Here is an 18,379-nt window from a genome sequence, read left to right as displayed (position 1 = left end):
CTGCTGGGCCGCAGGGGAGAAGCAACACACAGGTTGCATTTTCACAGATAACATATGGCTTTCTTCAAATAACCTACTTGTTTTTCCTCTAAATGATACCTTGTTACATCTACTTGCTTTACAAGCTAGTAAACTGACTAGATACATAGAACAGCTAACCGCTGAGCAATTTGCTGACGTCTCTTCAATTTGGTAGCACGGAATAGGACTAAACAATGCATTTTTCCTTTATAAATCACTGGAAAACAAAATGTTCATCACCTTTGGTTCCATTTTTTAACTTGGTGTATTATTTTTTAAATAGTTACATATTTCCCTTTTCAGCTGTGTACTGCTCTGATTTATGCTTCACTTCAATTTATTACTATTTTTTGCCTCCTTGTTCTTCTGCATATCATTAGACAGAGAACTCCTGGGGGAAGTTATGAATGGGAAGGGAGGGAGGTCTCCCTTCCAAATTTTGAAAGTAATACGGACCAAAATCTATCCTGAAGTTAAACATGTTGTGTTGTTTGGCTGGGTAGGGACCGATTTAAGAACAGACATAACTGCTTTGCTGAAGTGAATCTTAGTATGGCAAGTTCAATTAAGGGAAGAAAACTGTGTTTCAGTGTTGTTATGCTCTCTGTGGCAATTACAGATGTTAATCAGCTTTGACATTTCAATCTCGATACAAAGCATTCATCTACAGTGGAAATAAAACATGTACAACACATTCATATTAGGTCCAGACTGATTTTAATCCAGATATATTTGCATATTTATAGCGAGATTAAAAAAATAAATTCAAAACTGAAAGTCAAGGCATCAGCTTCCATTTCTAATTTTCTGTATATTGTCTTTTGTGAAGCCAGAAGCAGTTTTTGTCTAAAAATCCCCCAAAAGGTCTCCATCACACGCTGCATTCAGATTCAACTTTACTGATTCCCCTGCCGGGTTTCTAATGTTCCTGTTTCCCTGGGCAGGCACCAGAACTCACTCACATGAGCCAACCTGTGCTTGACAAAGAACTGAGTTGGTTTACTTTTAGAAAGGCTAACGGCCAGATTTCAGTTCACTGGGAAGTGGAATCAGGGAGCACTGTCCCCATTTCTTCTCAGCTTTTGTGCTTAAATTCCCGGGTTAATGACCTTGACCAATTCCACTAATACTTTAACAAAAGCAAACAACCTGTTCCTACCAAAGAGCCAACAGCAAGCATGACACTGTTTGAACTAATGGGTTGGGGGAACGGGAAAAAAAGCTTAAAAACATCCTTTTCAATACCTTTACATATCTGGTCCAGTACTTACCGTTTTATCTGCGTTTCCTACGGAGGTGTGATCAATGCCCTCTTACGCCGACTTTACACTTGCCGTACTTGTACTCTGCGAAGGAATTGTAGCCCTCAGTGGGACCATGGTCCCCTGGGGGAAGACAGTATTAGCTAGTCCTGAATCAAGCTTATATTCTTGGCAAATTTCTGCTGCACACATTGTATTTTTTTTTCCTGCTAAATTGTATGAGAACTCCGGCACATCAGCCAGAAATTTTGTCCAGCATCAGGGTTGTGTAGTCAACCACAAGAGCTAGGACTGAAGGGAACAGGCTGTTGTTCTGTTATACAGTCCTGTTAGGGTCACTGTTGTCTTGGTAGGTGGATGGACAGCAACTTACCATGACTGGTCTCTGCTGAGGTGATGGGGCTTTTGCTTAAGGGTCTGTTGATAATGTTTGTAGCCCACACTGGTCTTTTGTGGTGATCTCAGTGATCGCACATTCCTCCTACTCATTGCATTTGGACTTGTGTGAAAATTGAATGCCACTGATATAAATTTGGTTACAGCCAAATTCTTAGTATCAGCTTACAAGGACATTGAATCAGCAGCAGAACTATCATCACCAGCGAGTCCATCGGTATGCTGGGCTGTGGATCCACCGGCTTTTCTAGGAAACCTGTGGAATTGGGGTCAGGGAGCTGCAAATCAACAAACGGCTCTAGTTCACTAAAAGCAGCCTCACAGGCACTTCAGATGCTTGCAAAGCTGTAGTTTTCAGGATGGGGCTCCTCAGTATGATGCTGAAGAGCAGCAGGATGAGTAGTCCTGCTCCCTCCTTCATTTCTGCCTTCATTTTGACTTTCTTTTCATTCAATTCGTTTGAGCATTAAGTATGAACATTAATAAAAGTGTGAAAGTTGTGAATTTTAACTGGAATATCTGTGATGAAAACGTCAGACGTTTTGCATGAGAGCACAGAGCGAGGCTGGTGATACTGTCCGACCTACAGGGCTTACATGCTCAGAAGCCTTTCAGTTGGCTTCAACCATTTTAACCGGCCTCTTGCTAGACATCACTCGGCACAAATTCTGGTAGCAGGAGCTGTCACTGTAGGCCCAGAAAGCACCATGAGGACAGCTACAAGCAGGTACAGCCGGTAACACCTCGCAGCGGCAGACCTGTCCCCAGCGGCCCACCGCCACCGCAGGACGGCGCGGGGCTCCTAACGCCGCCCCACAGAGCCCCCGGCCCAGCGCTCCCCAGAGCCCCGTTCGCAGCAGCCCCCTCCCCACCAACCCAGCCGGGCACCCCCGGGGACGGCTCCTCCCGCCGTGGGCACCCTCCTTCCTCCTCCTCCTCCCCTTTCCTCCGTCCCCTCCCCGCCCGCCGCAGCACTGCCCCTTCTCCTCCGGCCCGGACGGCAGGAGCGGGATGGCGGGGCTGGCCGGGGCGCTCTGCCTGGCGGCCGCCGCCGCCTCCTGGCTTCCCCCGGCGCAGGGGCGGGAGAGCGGCGCGGGCTGGACGCTGCTCAAGGTGGGTTTAACCTCCGCCTCCCCTCCCCTCGGCCACGGACCCCCCGCAGGGGTCCCGCCGCCGGGGCGGGCAGGGCGGGCGCAGGTGTGAGGGGAGATGGCGTCCGGCCGCCCCCGCTCATGGCCGCCGCCTGGGGCAGGGGGCGGCTGGGCGGGAGGCTGAGGGGCAGCACCGGGGGAGCCGGCCCCACACGGTCAGGGCGGCTCGGCCGCCGGGAAGCGGGGGGCCCGTCCTCCAGCCATGCCCTGTTGGGGAGGAGAAAGGAGCAGGGAGCGTGCTGATGGCTCCCGCTAACTGGTTTGCGAGGAGACAGGAGGGTAGCATCGCGTGGGGCCACGGCGGGCTCTCATGCATCTACAGCGGTGCCTGAAACAGTGAGAAAACCAGTCTCAATATAACGCTAAAGGAACAATCAACAGCAGTAAAACCTCTACTTCGTTCTCCATGTGACAACTCTTAGTGCCCGATTATGAAACGCTGGCATAGATCTTAATGAACCAAATCACGAGGGACACAGCAGACCATAGAATGGCGGATTTCATTTAATTGAAACGTTGGCCAATTCCAAAATAGAAAACCCTCCTTTAGGGCCCATCCTCAGGTGGCTGTAGAAGAGCTGAACCCAGCGGTCACCCACAACTGGCACAGCTCTACCACCCCAACGCAGTGTTACCCTCACCCCTAAATCGGAGGCCAGGACAAACGGGTGAAAGGAAACTTCCTTCATACATTTCCACTCACCTCCGCTTTAGTCGTCGATCCGTTTTCTCCATGATGCCATTCAATGAAGGGTTGGTGGGTGGTTTTTTTTTTTGAAGAAAAAGAAAAGAAATCAAGAGAAACTTTGTCATTCTGTTCTAGTCATGTTATCTCTATATATAACATCTGCCTCATATATAGAATCTATATGCTTATAATATAGACAAGAATATATATATATATATACTGCTGCTTCTTTCTTCAGCCCCCTTAACCCACACAAATGCACTCTTTACGTCATTCCTTTCCAACCAGGCAGTCTGCTTGCTAATGATGTAATGCCATCTAACCGCAGAACCATAGCAGCTGAACTCCTCTGCCCTTGCAGACACTAACCAAGAACCACTTCCTCTTTCTCATCAAATTCTTGTCCCTTGACAACTTCTTCTCCTTCTCCCTAAAGGCAAGTATGAGCCAGAAGTTGAAAGTCTTAAGAGCATACCGACCATTCCCTCCTGCTGCTGTAGCTCACTGGGGAGGAGGAACTGGGTCTAAACTTAGAAGCTCTGAGAAACAAACTTCCATTGTCATTGAGCAGAAACATATCAAAATCAGCAAGAAAAGCATGGGCTGCTAGAAGTAGTAGAAATCTTGCAGTTTTATTCCGCTTAGTACAAAAGGTTTAATAGTAACCATGCCATAAACACATTGCTCTGCCTCACTGCCATGGCCATGGAGGAAATATGGATCAAGCAACCCTAAGGAATGAGCCACTTATGGATCTCATTCTGTTATGCTTTTATTTTGTGACCACCTTTGCAATTCCTTTTGATTCCCAAATTTGCGCATATTTCCATTACAAGGAATGCAAATTGTTCCTTCTCTTCTGAAGTGTTTTCATACATTTGTACTTAAATAATAATGTTTCTTTGCAAAGTTATTCCATGGCCACAACCAGCAGGCATGCTCTACTGCGCTACAGGCTGGACATGATTCAGCATTCTCATCAAGCCCTTCACTTATTCAAATTTTCAGAACATCCATAATTAACTTGTCCTCCCACACTTCTGAAGTCTGTAGTTGTAGATTTTCTCTCTCCTAAACAGAACAGTTCTGTCACTTTCTCATCTGTGCCTTTTCTACATTGGTGTAAATTCTGCTATATCGAACTGTTAGTCTTTCAAAAATGGAAACATTTTATGCATCTTCTGCAATTGGAAAACTTGTAGAAGTATATCTGATGAAATGTTATCTTTTTAGCCCATTTCTAAATCTGTTAACGTTAAAAATGTTAACTGCAAATCCTAAAATGTAGTGTCCTTATAGCCTTAAAATTCCGTTTTTAACTTGAATACTATATTGAAATTGGCATTGTAGGACTCAGTATCCTTGTGTGTCCCCCCCACTTGATTTCACCAGTGAACTGAGGTGGACACCAGTGAACTGAGGTGGAAAGTGCCTCACATAGATAACAGCCAGGAAAAGAGAGAAGGGTTGTATTAAATGTTTACAGTGAAGTCTAGAAAATATCTGTGTTGGTGCCTGCTTTGCCCAGCATAGACAAATGAAGTAGAAAAATTACCAATAGTGAGACCCAAAAAAAACATTTTTTAAAGACTATTTATCTGTCAGGGTAATTAAGATAAAAGATTATTATACAGAGCTGCAGAAGATTTCAAGGTCAGTACACTTGCTGACCAGGTAATAAATGAGTTTCAGCAGTCATTCCAGACCACTGTGAAATGATGCACATGAGTAAGTGGGAAAGGAGAGGGAATTTTCTTTTTTACATCATCTTTTGTTAAGATATTCAGTGCTGGCATCTATGAAAATATCAACTCAATGCAACAGCAGCCCCAAAGCAACTCAACTGTTAAGCATTTGTAAGACAGGAAAGGAACGAAGTAGAAAATACTGTTATCCTGCACTATAAGCTATGGTGCTCTCACACTCCCATTTCTCTCCCTTTCCTCTTTTCAAAAAGGATGAGGTAGACGGGGTACACTGAAGGACAGCAAGTCTGATAACCACGTACGGCAGTTCTGAACAAAGAACGAACAAAGAGACTAGGACCTTCCGCTGGGTGAGAGGACTAGAAGGAAGTCCCTAGGATGGAAATGAGGAATGGATACGATAGGAGTATCCTATGATAGAGCCTAAAATATGAACCACTAAGAACAAGAGTGGCTCAGGAATCTCCTGAGAAGACAAATGCTAGAGACTGGGTAGGTTCAAATCAGGCAACCAAAGGGGCGTTTGGGATGTCCGTGGGTCTCCCACCTGGCATTCAGCTACCACTCTAGGACATGACAAGGCTCTCCCACATCCTTGCTGCACCTGCCAGCCCCACGAGGATGTCTCAAGTATTCTAGGGTTACCTCAGATAGCTCTAAAGGTCCACCCTTAAGCAACAGAAAAGAATACAGCATTGAGGAGGTAGCACTACTACCTGTTGTCACAGGGGACAAGCCGCCACTTCAGGGGTTACCATGAGGCTAACAAAGCTGATGCATGCCCAGGCTAGCTCTGAAGGAGCTGCACTGTGCTGTGTAGTCACACCAGTACCACCACTGTGGGCAGAGGCCACAAAGACACAGCTTCACTCTTTCTGGGACTAAAGTAGCTTATGCATTTCTTAGCAGTAATGCCCCCCATAATGTAGACAGGCCATAAAGCTAAATATTATTGCTACTAAAATAAAGCTTGTCACGTCTGTCACAAAGGAAACCTTATTTGAAGGTAACATGGTTGAGGGCATGACTGTAGAATACACAGAATTAAGATACCAGAAAAGAGAACCCAGCTAGGGGTTGAATTTGTATGGCTAGTAGGTAAAAATTTCTCCTGTGTTTTTAATACTAGTATATTTTACATGGAAACCAAAGATAGAAAAGCCACAGAACTTAAAAAAAAAAGTCCTTTTTTTTCCTTGTCAGAAAAGCTTTTTCTTAAATAACTTTATTGTCAGAAAATGAAAAAGCCCTATACACTAAAGTATTATTTGATGTAATTTAGAAGAAAAATGATTTAAAAAGTCTCGTAACAGTTATAGCAATCTTTCCTCCTTCTCCCTTCCACAGTATTCTCACCAGCCAAGAATTTTACATTCTGATGCTATTCAAAAAGTTGCAGAAAACACCGATGTTTCTGAAATGTGGGAAAATGATTTGCGCCCCATCCTGATAGAAAGATACTCAGGATCACCAGGAAACTATGCCGTACGGCAGGTAAGACAACAGGTTCTGAAAACCTCTACGAACACCTATTCTTATTTTCAGATAGTGCCTTCAGTGACCACGTAAGGGACACAGGATGCACCTTATCATTGTTCTAGGCTAGACTGCGCAGTGCCTACAAGATACAGCTCGCAATTCAGCTATCATTACTTCCTAGGCCTGCATCACAAAGTGAAAGAAAATCTGGTTTTAACTGTATGTTAAATATGTTATTTTAAATTTAAAAGCTTGCCCCAAGGTTTGGTAACCAAAATACAGCACAATGCGTTTCCTTTCCCTTACGTGAGCAGGATTTTGGCCACTGGTTCGAACACCCTGCATGGGGATGAATTAAATGACTTCCCCACACACCTCTCTTCTTCTGGAGCAGTGCTGTGCTGTTACACTCCCCTGTAATGTTGCCTTGGATGGATGTAAAAAAACAAAAAGGACTAAAAGGGATCAGAGAAGCCCACACTGGCAGGCAGCCTCAATGGTCAACATGACAATCCAAAGCACTATCCCCGTTGGCCCAAGAATGGCTGCGTGTTAATATTGGGCTAACACAGATACACTGCACCTGGCCCCAAGCTGGTAAGATCTCCAGCACATTGTGTTTGAGCCACAAGGATTTAACACCACCAAGCCCTCCTGTGTACCCTGCCCACTCTGAATTACATCAGTCAGTCAGGAGACTAAGACACTGGCACAGCTGAGTTTACTTGGAAGTGCTTGCAACATCTCCCTAGCCTTCATTTATCCTTGAAGCAGTGACTCAACAGCTCCAAGACAGCCCTAACTACAGTAAGTTCATTTGCCACTCTGCAACTGGTAGACTGGAAAAAAGCAGCTTTTTAATGCTTTGTGTGTCTATAGATTTAGTTCTGTGGTTTCCTTAGTGATACCCTGGAAGGCAGCCAAATGAAAGGGGAAAAAGTAAGAAAAACAGAACAAAACAAAAAAAACAGCACAGCCTAGGCTAGAAAACCAAAAATCATGTTCAAAAAAACGATCATCTTCTTACAAGGTAACAGCATATACTAAATTAGACCTCCACCAAGGAAAAAACACAACAGAATATGCAATGGGTGACATCTCTTTATGAAGACAAAAAAGTATCAGATTCCTTTAACGGAGAGGGCTAGTTCCAGTCACAGATTGAGCACACTGGGAACTTCACCCAGGCTTACATATTCCTCTTAATCCATAACAGAAGTCCTTTGCTCTGCCTACAGATAGTGGATAGACCATACAATGCCATAAAAGCTTTTGGAAGGTGACCACAAACAAAACGGAAGTTTGTTCCAGCACAAAATTTATGGCAGCGTTCCCACTGACTTCACTAAGAACAGGACAAGTCTTCAAAGTCTATTTTCTTTTTTCCCCTTAGAGGCTTTTGTGAATGTTTATTTAGAGAGAGAAGAATCTGCCTTGAAGAAGCACTCTGGGGACCCATAAAAATAAGTTGCTCAACAGAGATGGCCCTCTAGTAAGAGTTAGCCAGAAGTCTGTACTAAGTATAGCTGGCGTAGTTAGAGGTATTCTCTTAAGGTAGGAAGTTACCTAAAAGGAGCAATCTCTCATACAGATTTACTGTCTTCATTTTTGTCACGGATTTCATTTTTAAACATATGAAATGCATCATTCATTCCTTAGTTTACAAGAACCCAGACTGCCTTTCATAGCCTTGTAAACAACTTAGGGCACTTGAATGGCAGATTTCTCATAGAAGTTAAAAAAATTAAACCATCGTTTTATTTATACTGCTACGTATCTATACATAGTAATTGTCAAAATAGCCACAAGTTCTCTGCAGCCATGTTTGACACTTAAGGACAGAAGTGAGTTTAGATCTGAGTAGACAAACATTAAATCTATCCTGGTTATACCTGGAAGAGACTGGCTTGGAGTCTTCAGAGATGGAGATCTCAACATGTCACATGGATGAGCAATCATTCAAAACTCTCAGACTCGAAATACAAGAGACGAAATAGAGAGATGAAAAGCAAGCGAGCCAGTCAGAGGGTAGGCTAAGGTAGCAAAGATGGTGCTTATTTCACATGGTGACATTAATTTTTTTTTCTATAACATTCACCTATCAGAGCTTCCAGAAATAAACTTAAGTGCCACTACGATTAATTAGCTACTGATAATTTGTCTGCAACATCTTTTTTAAGCAAGTGATACTCATCTGGTATACTTTTTTTTTCCTAATTGCAGCACATCAAGCATCGCCTTCAAAGGTTACAGGCTGGTTGGGAAATTGAAGAAGATACATTTCAGAGATACACGCCGTATGGATATCAAACCTTTTCAAATATTATCAGTACTCTCAACCCCTCTGCAAAACGCCATCTGGTACTCGCTTGCCACTACGACTCAAAATTCTTTGCACCGCAATGGCACGGGAGGGTGTTTGTAGGAGCAACTGATTCAGCCGTGCCTTGTGCTATGATATTGGAGCTGGCACGGGCCCTGGATAACAAGCTTCAGGCAATCAAGGTAGTTTGACTGTTTCATTTTCATTTGTTTTTGCAATAGCAATAGACCTGAAGGTTTTTCCATGTTCTCTCCTTCAGTCTGCGTCTGATTCTCTGACCACCGTGCCTATAGTAAAACTCCCATCGGCTTCACGAGGAACCAGAGAGCTGTAGCTACTACTACTGTAGAGTAAATTGGCACACTAAAACTTGATATGGAAAGTGTGACTATCTGAAAGTTATCTAATATATACCATATAAAAACAATTTATAAGTGAATAATGCGAGTTTCATAGACTTAGATACAATCCTACTTTGTACATGAAAAGCAACAGACTCCTACTGAGAAGTTCTTGTCAAATCCAGTACCAATGCTTTATTTCTTTTGGAATCTTGCATTTAACAATGCAAGTGACAATATCATGTTATCAGTCTCCTACCGTAGGAAAATGTCCTTCAAAGCTCTGCCATTGCTGGGCACAAGAATGTGTTGATCCTACGAGCTCTACAAGCTATTTCACGCACTCATGAGTGCCATCTAGTGGTTCCGTACTTACTATTTACAGAAGAATAATTCCCAAACACCAACAGAGCTTTCACAGGAAAAATTTTCTCAAATGCTTTACGAAGCATTGGAATACTCAGCTCAAGTACTACGGTTACCTGTCTTCATTTGTTTCCAGAAACTGATTTGGTACCTTCTGACATTAGAATTGAAAGATTAAGAATATGCCAAGGTTTTTAGTCACAGAATGAAGCACTCCTGTAACACGCACGCAAGCTTCCATTTAGAAGAAGCTTCATTTAGCATAAATTTGCCTGCTTGTTATTTATGGAACAACCTGTACACTGATTTAAGGACTGGATTTTTTGGCAACTAATACATCGTTTCATGATTGTTTAATCACGTAAGATGACAGCACTTGACAAAAAGGCAACCTAATTACTTCACACAGGCTATCGTTTGTACACTCCTGTAACAAAATACACTTTGGGATCCATCTGCTTAATACATTAGCTATGACCTTTTCGCTCTGCTCATAGCAGCTTAACAGACCTTGTTATGTTTTCAGCCAGATCTATTTATACTTGGACTTGAAACCATGATCTTTACCCTGATGTTTCTCCAATTACATAGAGTAAATTTAAAATTAAAGGGCAAAAAAAAACTCTTTACATTATCCAGACCTGGCAACGTGCTGAGCAGTAATAATAATTAAAACTACTGCTTTCTAAAATTCAAATGGCATTAATGCAGTTTGCTCCAAAATGTAACGCAAAACAACTGGTATCAAAGGTGCTCCGTCCAGTGCAAAGGACAAAGGGCAGCAAGGAGGCACTGCCATTAGAAAAATCCATACATTACTGTAAGCATAATCAATAATCATCTTGCCTACGTGAGTGACACTTTACAGAGGTTTTCCTCTATTGTTTGTATTGGATCAGCTCCAGCGAGCTGGGAGGTGTAGCCCATACAGGACATGACCGTTGCCAGCAACCCCACCTTTTTAACCACATCATGCAGCTTCACTTGAAGTAAAATTAATTCATAGAGGGATTAAAATATTCATGGCAACTGCCAAGACTACAGTTCCTGAAACTGTTCATGTACTGGAACTGAACTGGGTTTAGCCATGCTGTTGATTAGTAAGAAACTCTGCCAGAGCAAACAAGGCTTCAGTTAGTAAATAGAGAGAAAAAAGGCTCCTACATCGAGAAGAAATTTCACACCCTAAATAATCATATATATTCTCAACAGTTTCCATTACTATGCTATTTTTGGTTGCTGAAGAGGAAGGGTGTATCCACTCCACTGTCTGTGCTTTGGTTTTAGGGTAAAGTTACCTAGATGGTTGCAAGTCCCCCTGAAGGAAAAGAAATGATCATTCTTTTCACGACTAACTGCTCTTTGTCCTTCAGTGAAACGAACTTTACGTAATTCACCTCCACTGATGCATAACTGCAGCAGAAATAATATTCCTTTGTGGCACAGTCATGTATTATTAGCACTCACAGCAGCTGTTGTTGCTGACATGTCTCCCCCGTTATCTGAAATGGGGTTTTGGCTACCTGGTTTTGCAAACCTGTCTCATCATACACAGCTCATGTCCACTAAAGTCAGAAATTAAACTTTTAACCAGAACCAAATATCACACCAGGCTGGAGACATGTCACTGTGCTGGATAAATAATAATGATTGATCACTACCACACTATAATGTGTTTGCGATTAACAGCCATAGGAGGCTTTGCATAGGGTGCCCTGAGAATATACCTGCACCGATGCAGCTTTTATGACTACAGCATTTGTCCTTTACTTAATGCTCTAGCCAGAATCAGTTATGTTACTTTTAACTTCTTCCAACAGACCAGCTCAACATCAAGACCAGACCTTTCACTTCAGCTTATTTTTTTTGATGGTGAAGAAGCTTTTGTCCAGTGGTCCCCTTCGGATTCCCTCTATGGGTCTCAACACTTGGCTCAGAAGATGGTATCTACTCCACATCCGCCTGGTTCAACAACCACAAATCAGCTCCAGGGCATGGTAAGTGCCCTACACCTACATAATGCGTAATAGTAAGTTCCAATTCTTTAATATTTAATTTGGAAATAACTGGCCTAACTCCTAAGAAACCATGAACCTCACCAGAATTAATAGAAGTAAACTTGTGGGAAATTTAGGAGACGATAAAATACAGAAATGGCAAGACTTTTTCAGGTGGATCCACTTAGACCTTTTCCATGCAAGTATAAGGAGCAGCTTTAGAAAAATCAAAATGCACAGATTTATCAGAATATAAGCTAGGATACCCATCTCCTTCAACAGAGATCATTCAAAGTGATTAGGAAAGAGCACAGAACTTAAGAGTCTTTGAAAAATCCCCCCGAGTTCATCCTTGGTTTCAGACCGCTCAGCGCTAAGCTACAATAAGCTCTCTGTGTTGCCTTTTGATTCCTACATTTTGTCTCCTCCCCTCCCTGCTGCCTTCTGGTTTCCCAACTCATTGCTGAGACACTTTTCTTCTGTCACTGTATCTCGTGACTCATAAAATGTCTTTCCCTTGACAGACTTTGTTGTTCTCCAGGGAAGAAGCAATTTCCTCTTTTTTTCTCCCCCCCCACCATAGCTTTTCTTTTAAAGGGATGAAACACACAAACTGCAAAGAAAGCAGCACAGCCTGTTTCAGAATGAGGAACAGAGAAACGCTCTTCCTTTTTTTCCCTTTTTCCTCCTTGGAAAGACAGCAGGATGCATTAGTTTTGAGTCAGCTTCTGCTAACGAGTTCTTCTCAGGCACCATGGTAGAAAAGCCAGATCTTGGGCAAGAGCCAAAGACCTAGTCATGACCAGTACAGGAACCACGAGGTTTCATTAATGCTGCTGGTGGTGGAGCGATGTAAAGAATTCTGTATTAAAGTTTCTTTCCTCTGTAGGACCTACTTGTACTACTGGATTTAATTGGTGCACCAAACCCAGTCTTTCCCAATTATTTTCCAAACACTATCCGATGGTTTCAGAGGCTTCAAGCAATTGGTAAGGAGAGGGGCATGGGCTCTTGACAAATCTGAAAACTTAGCCTGTATTTTCGTAAGGAATGAAGCCATGTAAATTAGATTTTTAAAATATGTTTTTGGTTTACAGTTATAATATTTAATAACGTAAATGTTAAATTTGGTGCATCTTAAATATTGAAATCTTCATGCAGGTTTAATTAATAAATATCTGAGTAAGACTCACAGACCCTTGGAAGCCATGAAACAGGTTCTACTTCTTATTGCTGCTTTGTGACTCCTGGAAAATGCTTCACTTCTGTTTCAGTTCTCACTTCTGTAAAGTGATGGTAACACCACCAAGTCTTGAGGTCTTCTAAATACTAAACAAATGCAAAAGACAGTCCCCAGCTCCTTTTTCTTCTTTGATGGAAAAAGCTTCCATGTGAGAGGAAGAATAATCCCCATGTGCTAATATGCCTCACATTGTCCAGAAACATTAACAGCCACTTTCATTGTGAATTTCAGAGGAAAAGCTACATGGCATGAATCTGTTGAAGAATCACCTTGTTGAGAGGCAGTACTTCCAGAATAATTTACATCGAGGCTTGGTTGAAGATGACCACGTTCCATTTTTATTAAGAGGTACTGGCAGCTCTAACACCACTTTGAAAATATAACTTCAGTAACAAATGCTCCATTTAGTAAATAAGCAAGTGCACTTGAACCTGTTTTTCAAGCTTACGTGCCCCAGGTTGAAGCTTCCAAATCCAACATTATGAGGGTCAAGAGTCACAGCTTCGAAAAACATAGCAGAGCAAAAGCAGAGATAAAACATGCCCTTCATCATTTTCCACGAGCACAGCTCCAAGGGCACACAAATAACGGCAATTTCTGCCACCAGTGCAGCATCCTACAAAAATGGGTAACTCTGACCCAAGGGGATATCACTGCACGCTACATTATGCCAGTTACTGGCCAGTTATGGCTACTTACTGTTTCTAGAAATAGTGAGACACTTCACTACTTCAAAGACTACAAAAACCTCTAAAGACCTTTTGTCAAATTTACATTAATGATCACAATTACGTGTTTAAATCTGAAGGCACTGACTTCTGCAAAAACTCATATATTCAGATCAGACATCCTCATTCCCTATAGCAAACAGATTTCACAACTTGAAATCCTGAAAAAGAATTGAAAACATGAAAGCTTGAGGGGTGGGAAAAGCGCATATAGCAGTCAGCAGGAAGAGCAAAGGCCACAGTATGTCTGAAATCCCTCCTAGCATTAGGCACGTACCTGAAAGTGGAATTTCCTACCTGAGCATCTCTCCTGGCAGACACCTACACTACTGCCCTCTGACTCTACGTTCATTCTTTTCTCTTGGGATGCAAAGAAAGGGAAAGCAGTTATACCGGTGCTGCCCCGCTACAGGTCAATGACTGAAGCACTTCGCCAAGTGCAGGACATGGATTTGATCTCCCCTATTCAAGCACTCAGTACAGCAACTTCAAAACTAACGTGGGCCAAGGAAGGATACTGGATATAACTAGTACATTCTTCTAGTTGAAATTTCTCAACACGCAGCAAGGACTACAGGAGTCATATTGCTAGAGAAGGGTTAAGCAAAAAGGAGTGTGGCATGAGGTCAGTGCAGAGTGTATTTACCTAGGAAAGGAGGGAGGTCCCTTCCTATCCAGTCCTTAATTTTAACGTTGCTTATGCTCTCTAACTACTGAGTAATGCAAAATGTGCATGCAGCTCTGGAAGCAGGCACAAGATCAGTCACACCTCACTTACTGTCCTGCTCATTGTCTCTTCAGCTCCATCAACCTTTCATTTTTCACAGCAAGGCAGGGCCTGGGTCCAATGAAATCTACACAGCTCACACATGCATGTACAGGGATATCAAAAAAACTACACGAGGGAAGCTGATAAGGGACTACACCTCAAAACCTTTTCTAATAACATAAACAATGCCTAGTGAATAAAATATTCCTCTGTGGTATTTGGCTGAAAAACTAGAGAGGAAAAGCAATAAAACAGGAAAGAGGCTGGAGACAAACAATGCTCCACCACTGCCCCCAAAGAAGGATCAGGAAACAGAAGACATTTAATTCCTTTTACAGAAAAATTGCATCACGTGTCAATGTATCAGTGACTTTTTATATGTATATACAGTATTACAGATCCTTTAAAGTTTAAGTTCTTTTATCTGAGGATAATAGTGCTTCTACTTTCTAGAAGAAAAACACAGTAATACTGTTTTTACCACTTAGGGAAAAGACTAAAAACTGCTTCAACAAAGTGTTCAAACCTAACACTGGCATGAGAACATGCTAATCAGTTTGGGTTTGTGGAGCTGCAATGGATCCTTTGCCCTTCTCTAGCTACTAAACACAGTATTTGCAACTACAATGCATGGAATCTTAAAAAAGATGTATCAAACAACAGGGCAGGTGTCACAACAGTAAAACTATTAGGTACACGTGCCTTAAAAAAGGAGAAGTACTTGAGGGAAAGGAGGGTAGTATCGATTTTAGGAAGCACACAATCAAACAGATAGGCTGCAGTCAGTCACAGGGTTCAAAAAAAGAGACTGTAAAAGGAAACCACCATGACACACATTCCTCTCTAAGGTAAGTGTATTGAGTAGTTACCTGAATATCATTAACTGGTGATGTATCAATTTGATTAACAGAACTCGTGCAGTATTTTTTCTCCAAATATCACTATTTTCCTCACAGGGGTTCCAGTCCTCCATCTGATTCCATCTCCTTTTCCTCAAGTATGGCATACCATGGAGGACACTGAAGAAAACCTTGACAAAACCACTATCGACAATCTCAGCAAAATCCTGCAAGTGTTTGTACTAGAATACCTAAACCTGCAATGAGACACTGGCAACAAATCGTGCTCCATTTTAAATGCTGTTTGCCCACCTTCACTTTTGCCATTTAATTACATCAGAGAACACTAAAGTGAAGGAAAATATGGTGATATCTTCTGCTAGACTGATTACTGATTCAGTTGTTCCTGGCTCAATGTTCCATATAAACAAATAAAAGATAGCATTAAAAAAGAACTAGTTTCAGCCTGGAAAGAATTTGATCTTTCCATGTCTTACCTCTGAATAAACAAAACCCCAGAATTTTCCCACATTGTTATCACTGTTTTTATGTCGCATATTAAGATCCCAGTAGGAAATGCCTCCAGACATGTGTAGCTACTTAAAAAAAAAGTGCAACCAACTTCTGCAGTCTTCAGCAAGAGAAATTTGTAACACTTTGTTAAGAGAGGAAAAAATCACATTAAAACAATACAATACAAATTTGTATTATTTTGTATAATTGTAATATTACATGACAGCCTGAAAATGAATCTGAATTTGTTTTTGTTGCTCAAGATGAAACAAAAATGCATTTGTTTTCCCATTTTACCATTTGTGAAAAATGTTTCTATTGTGCATAAAACTTCTGAAGTAGAAAACAAATTCTAAAAATTGGTCAGATGTGTTTCTTTTCAGATAAATATTACTGTACATTTGTGTAACTACATCAAAACTATTTGAACTCTTTGCTATCTTATTCTCCTCTACTTCGGCCTGTGAGAATAACATTCTAAATTACTATCTCCGTAGTTTGAATACTCTGAGCAGTGTAAGTCACCATTTCCTGTAGATGAAGAAAAAGATAGCAACATGGCTATATACAGAAATATTAATCAAGTTTGTGCGGCTAATTTTGTTTTTAGACACGAACTCTTATGGCACTTCAAACTTTGCAAAATTCATTAGGCACGTGCAATGTGCGCTGCCACTCTGGTTCTTCAAGTATTTGAATGTTAACCTAAAATAGGCCTCATTATGAAACATGGGATCAGAGGGTTGTCGTAACTGGGGAAAGCCTAAATTTTTAAACTCAATAGCTAGTTGAAACCATAATTGAACCATGTAATTTAAACCAATTGTCCAGCATGCCAATTTTGTAAGAAACTTCTAACTGCCTGAGCATGCGGTACTCCTGAGTTGTTAACTCAGTTCAAAGAAATGAGATACACGTTGCTGTAATATTTGGTGGTTCTCAAAAAAAAAAAAAAAGGTGGCATTTTTCTTTTACCTTTTTGGTTTTTTTGGACAGGAAGAGGGCCCTCTCAACTACATTTGAGCCCTAGAAAGGGTTTCCTTAAAGAGACACAGAGCTATAATTTTTAGAAGAGGGAAGGGTCATCATCTTAGCAATTTAAATGATCATTCATTTCAAAAATTTAAACTGCATTTACAACTGCTGAATGTAAAATGTACATCAGCCCAGTACCCTTGTGACTACAAATCTAAGCCCCCAAATGCACAAGAACCTGAAGTTATTATCAGTAAAGACATGATACAAGACAGGTCCTCACTGCTACTAAGCCAAAAAAGAAAAAGCAGGTAGGAAGGAGTCCATACTTTTGGTAAAATACCCAGGAAAGACAAGTGACAAGAACAGGACTGGTATCTCTTCCACTTTCAGTTTCAACAGTGTGTATCACTAAGTGCATATGCAAGATCTGGGCGTGCAGAGTATAGATAATCAGTTCAGAATTCAGACAGGCTTTATGTTAAAAATCATCTTCCCTGTTGGATGGTGGCAGCAGGAGACAAAAATCATTAGAGGGATTTCAGGTAACCTTAAAGTTACGCAAACCAGCAGGATTTGTCACATCTCAGTCAAGTAAAAAAAAGTAATAGAAAAAAAAAATCAATCCACCAGCCCTTAAGAGGCTGTCGCTGGCCTGTCACAGTCCTCGTAAAGGTGCATGTGGTTATTACCTGGGGGAAGGGAACAGAACAGAATGAACTCAAGAGCCATTACTCAGTAGGTAAAGCTGGAAAAAAAAAACACCATACATTAGTTATGTACATTGTAGTACAAACTCTAGCTCCTTTTATATCAAGACAACGCAGTTTGTCATAAGAAACTTAAGTAGAAGTGTGCAGCCCTCATTCTCTAACGCTTGATGCATTTACCTACAAGTGAAGCGATCCTACGCAAACACAGTTGGAACAGGTTAAGGGAGTAACAATGCTGAATCCTCTGGTAGGCAGAAGTAACAGCAAGTACCAGTCCTCTTTCTCCTCTAGCTGGGGCAGCATTCCTATCACCAGGAACGAAGACAATATAAGTTAGCAATTCTTATTCACCATGTTTCAAATAAACATTTTGATTGTGACCGCCCAGCACCAAAATACAATCATAAAAGGCAAAATATGCTTTTTGAAGGACCCAATCTACATTGGTAGCAGACCCAGCAAAACACTTAGTTTCACACAGCTGCTCATTGAGATTGAAGTATTACCTGAGAGCATCATTTAAACCGTATCTATATATAAAACGATAACTACAACATTTTGCACACAAATTACCACTTTTTTCCTCGTCATTCAAGGATGACACTGATTTTATTTTCCTCATATAAAAGGAGACATTTTACTCTGTGCTGATTTAACAAATATTCTGAACATATTCATTACAATAAAGCAGCTAAAAAGCTGTTCTAATCTCTAAAAGAACCTTTATCATCTGCACATATGATACATATATATATATATATAGTAAACAATCACTCCAAAAATAATTTTGTAAAAGTGATCATATTGCACTCAGAATTCTGGAATTCTGTTCTCCCTTCGCATTTTAAATCACAGATCAGCTTCATTTT

The 18,379-nt window shown here is 41.4% G+C and overlaps 1 protein-coding gene across 3 annotated transcripts; it reads left to right on the top strand.

Moving 5' to 3' along the window:
- The first annotated feature begins 2,628 nt into the window (after positions 1 to 2,628).
- QPCT (glutaminyl-peptide cyclotransferase) lies at positions 2,629 to 18,379 on the top strand. Of its 3 annotated transcripts, XM_083832593.1 has the most exons (8): positions 2,663 to 2,792; positions 5,476 to 5,574; positions 6,572 to 6,718; positions 8,927 to 9,208; positions 11,554 to 11,730; positions 12,620 to 12,719; positions 13,205 to 13,321; positions 15,427 to 18,379. In XM_083832593.1, exons 3-8 carry the CDS (start codon positions 6,644 to 6,646, stop codon positions 15,573 to 15,575), a joined length of 900 nt encoding a protein of 299 aa, XP_083688719.1. In that variant the 5' UTR covers positions 2,663 to 2,792; positions 5,476 to 5,574; positions 6,572 to 6,643; the 3' UTR covers positions 15,576 to 18,379. The 3 variants fall into 3 exon arrangements, with proteins under 3 accessions (XP_083688718.1, XP_083688719.1, XP_083688720.1); XM_083832592.1 differs by lacking the exon at positions 5,476 to 5,574 and having other exon boundaries at positions 2,629 to 2,792; XM_083832594.1 differs by lacking the exons at positions 2,663 to 2,792; positions 5,476 to 5,574 and adding an exon at positions 5,592 to 5,716.

The sequence above is a fragment of the Anser anser genome, assembly GCF_964211835.1.
Source record: "Anser anser genome assembly, chromosome: 3".
Lineage (NCBI taxonomy): Eukaryota > Metazoa > Chordata > Aves > Anseriformes > Anatidae > Anser > Anser anser.
This window is presented reverse-complemented; position numbering and strand designations above follow the sequence as displayed.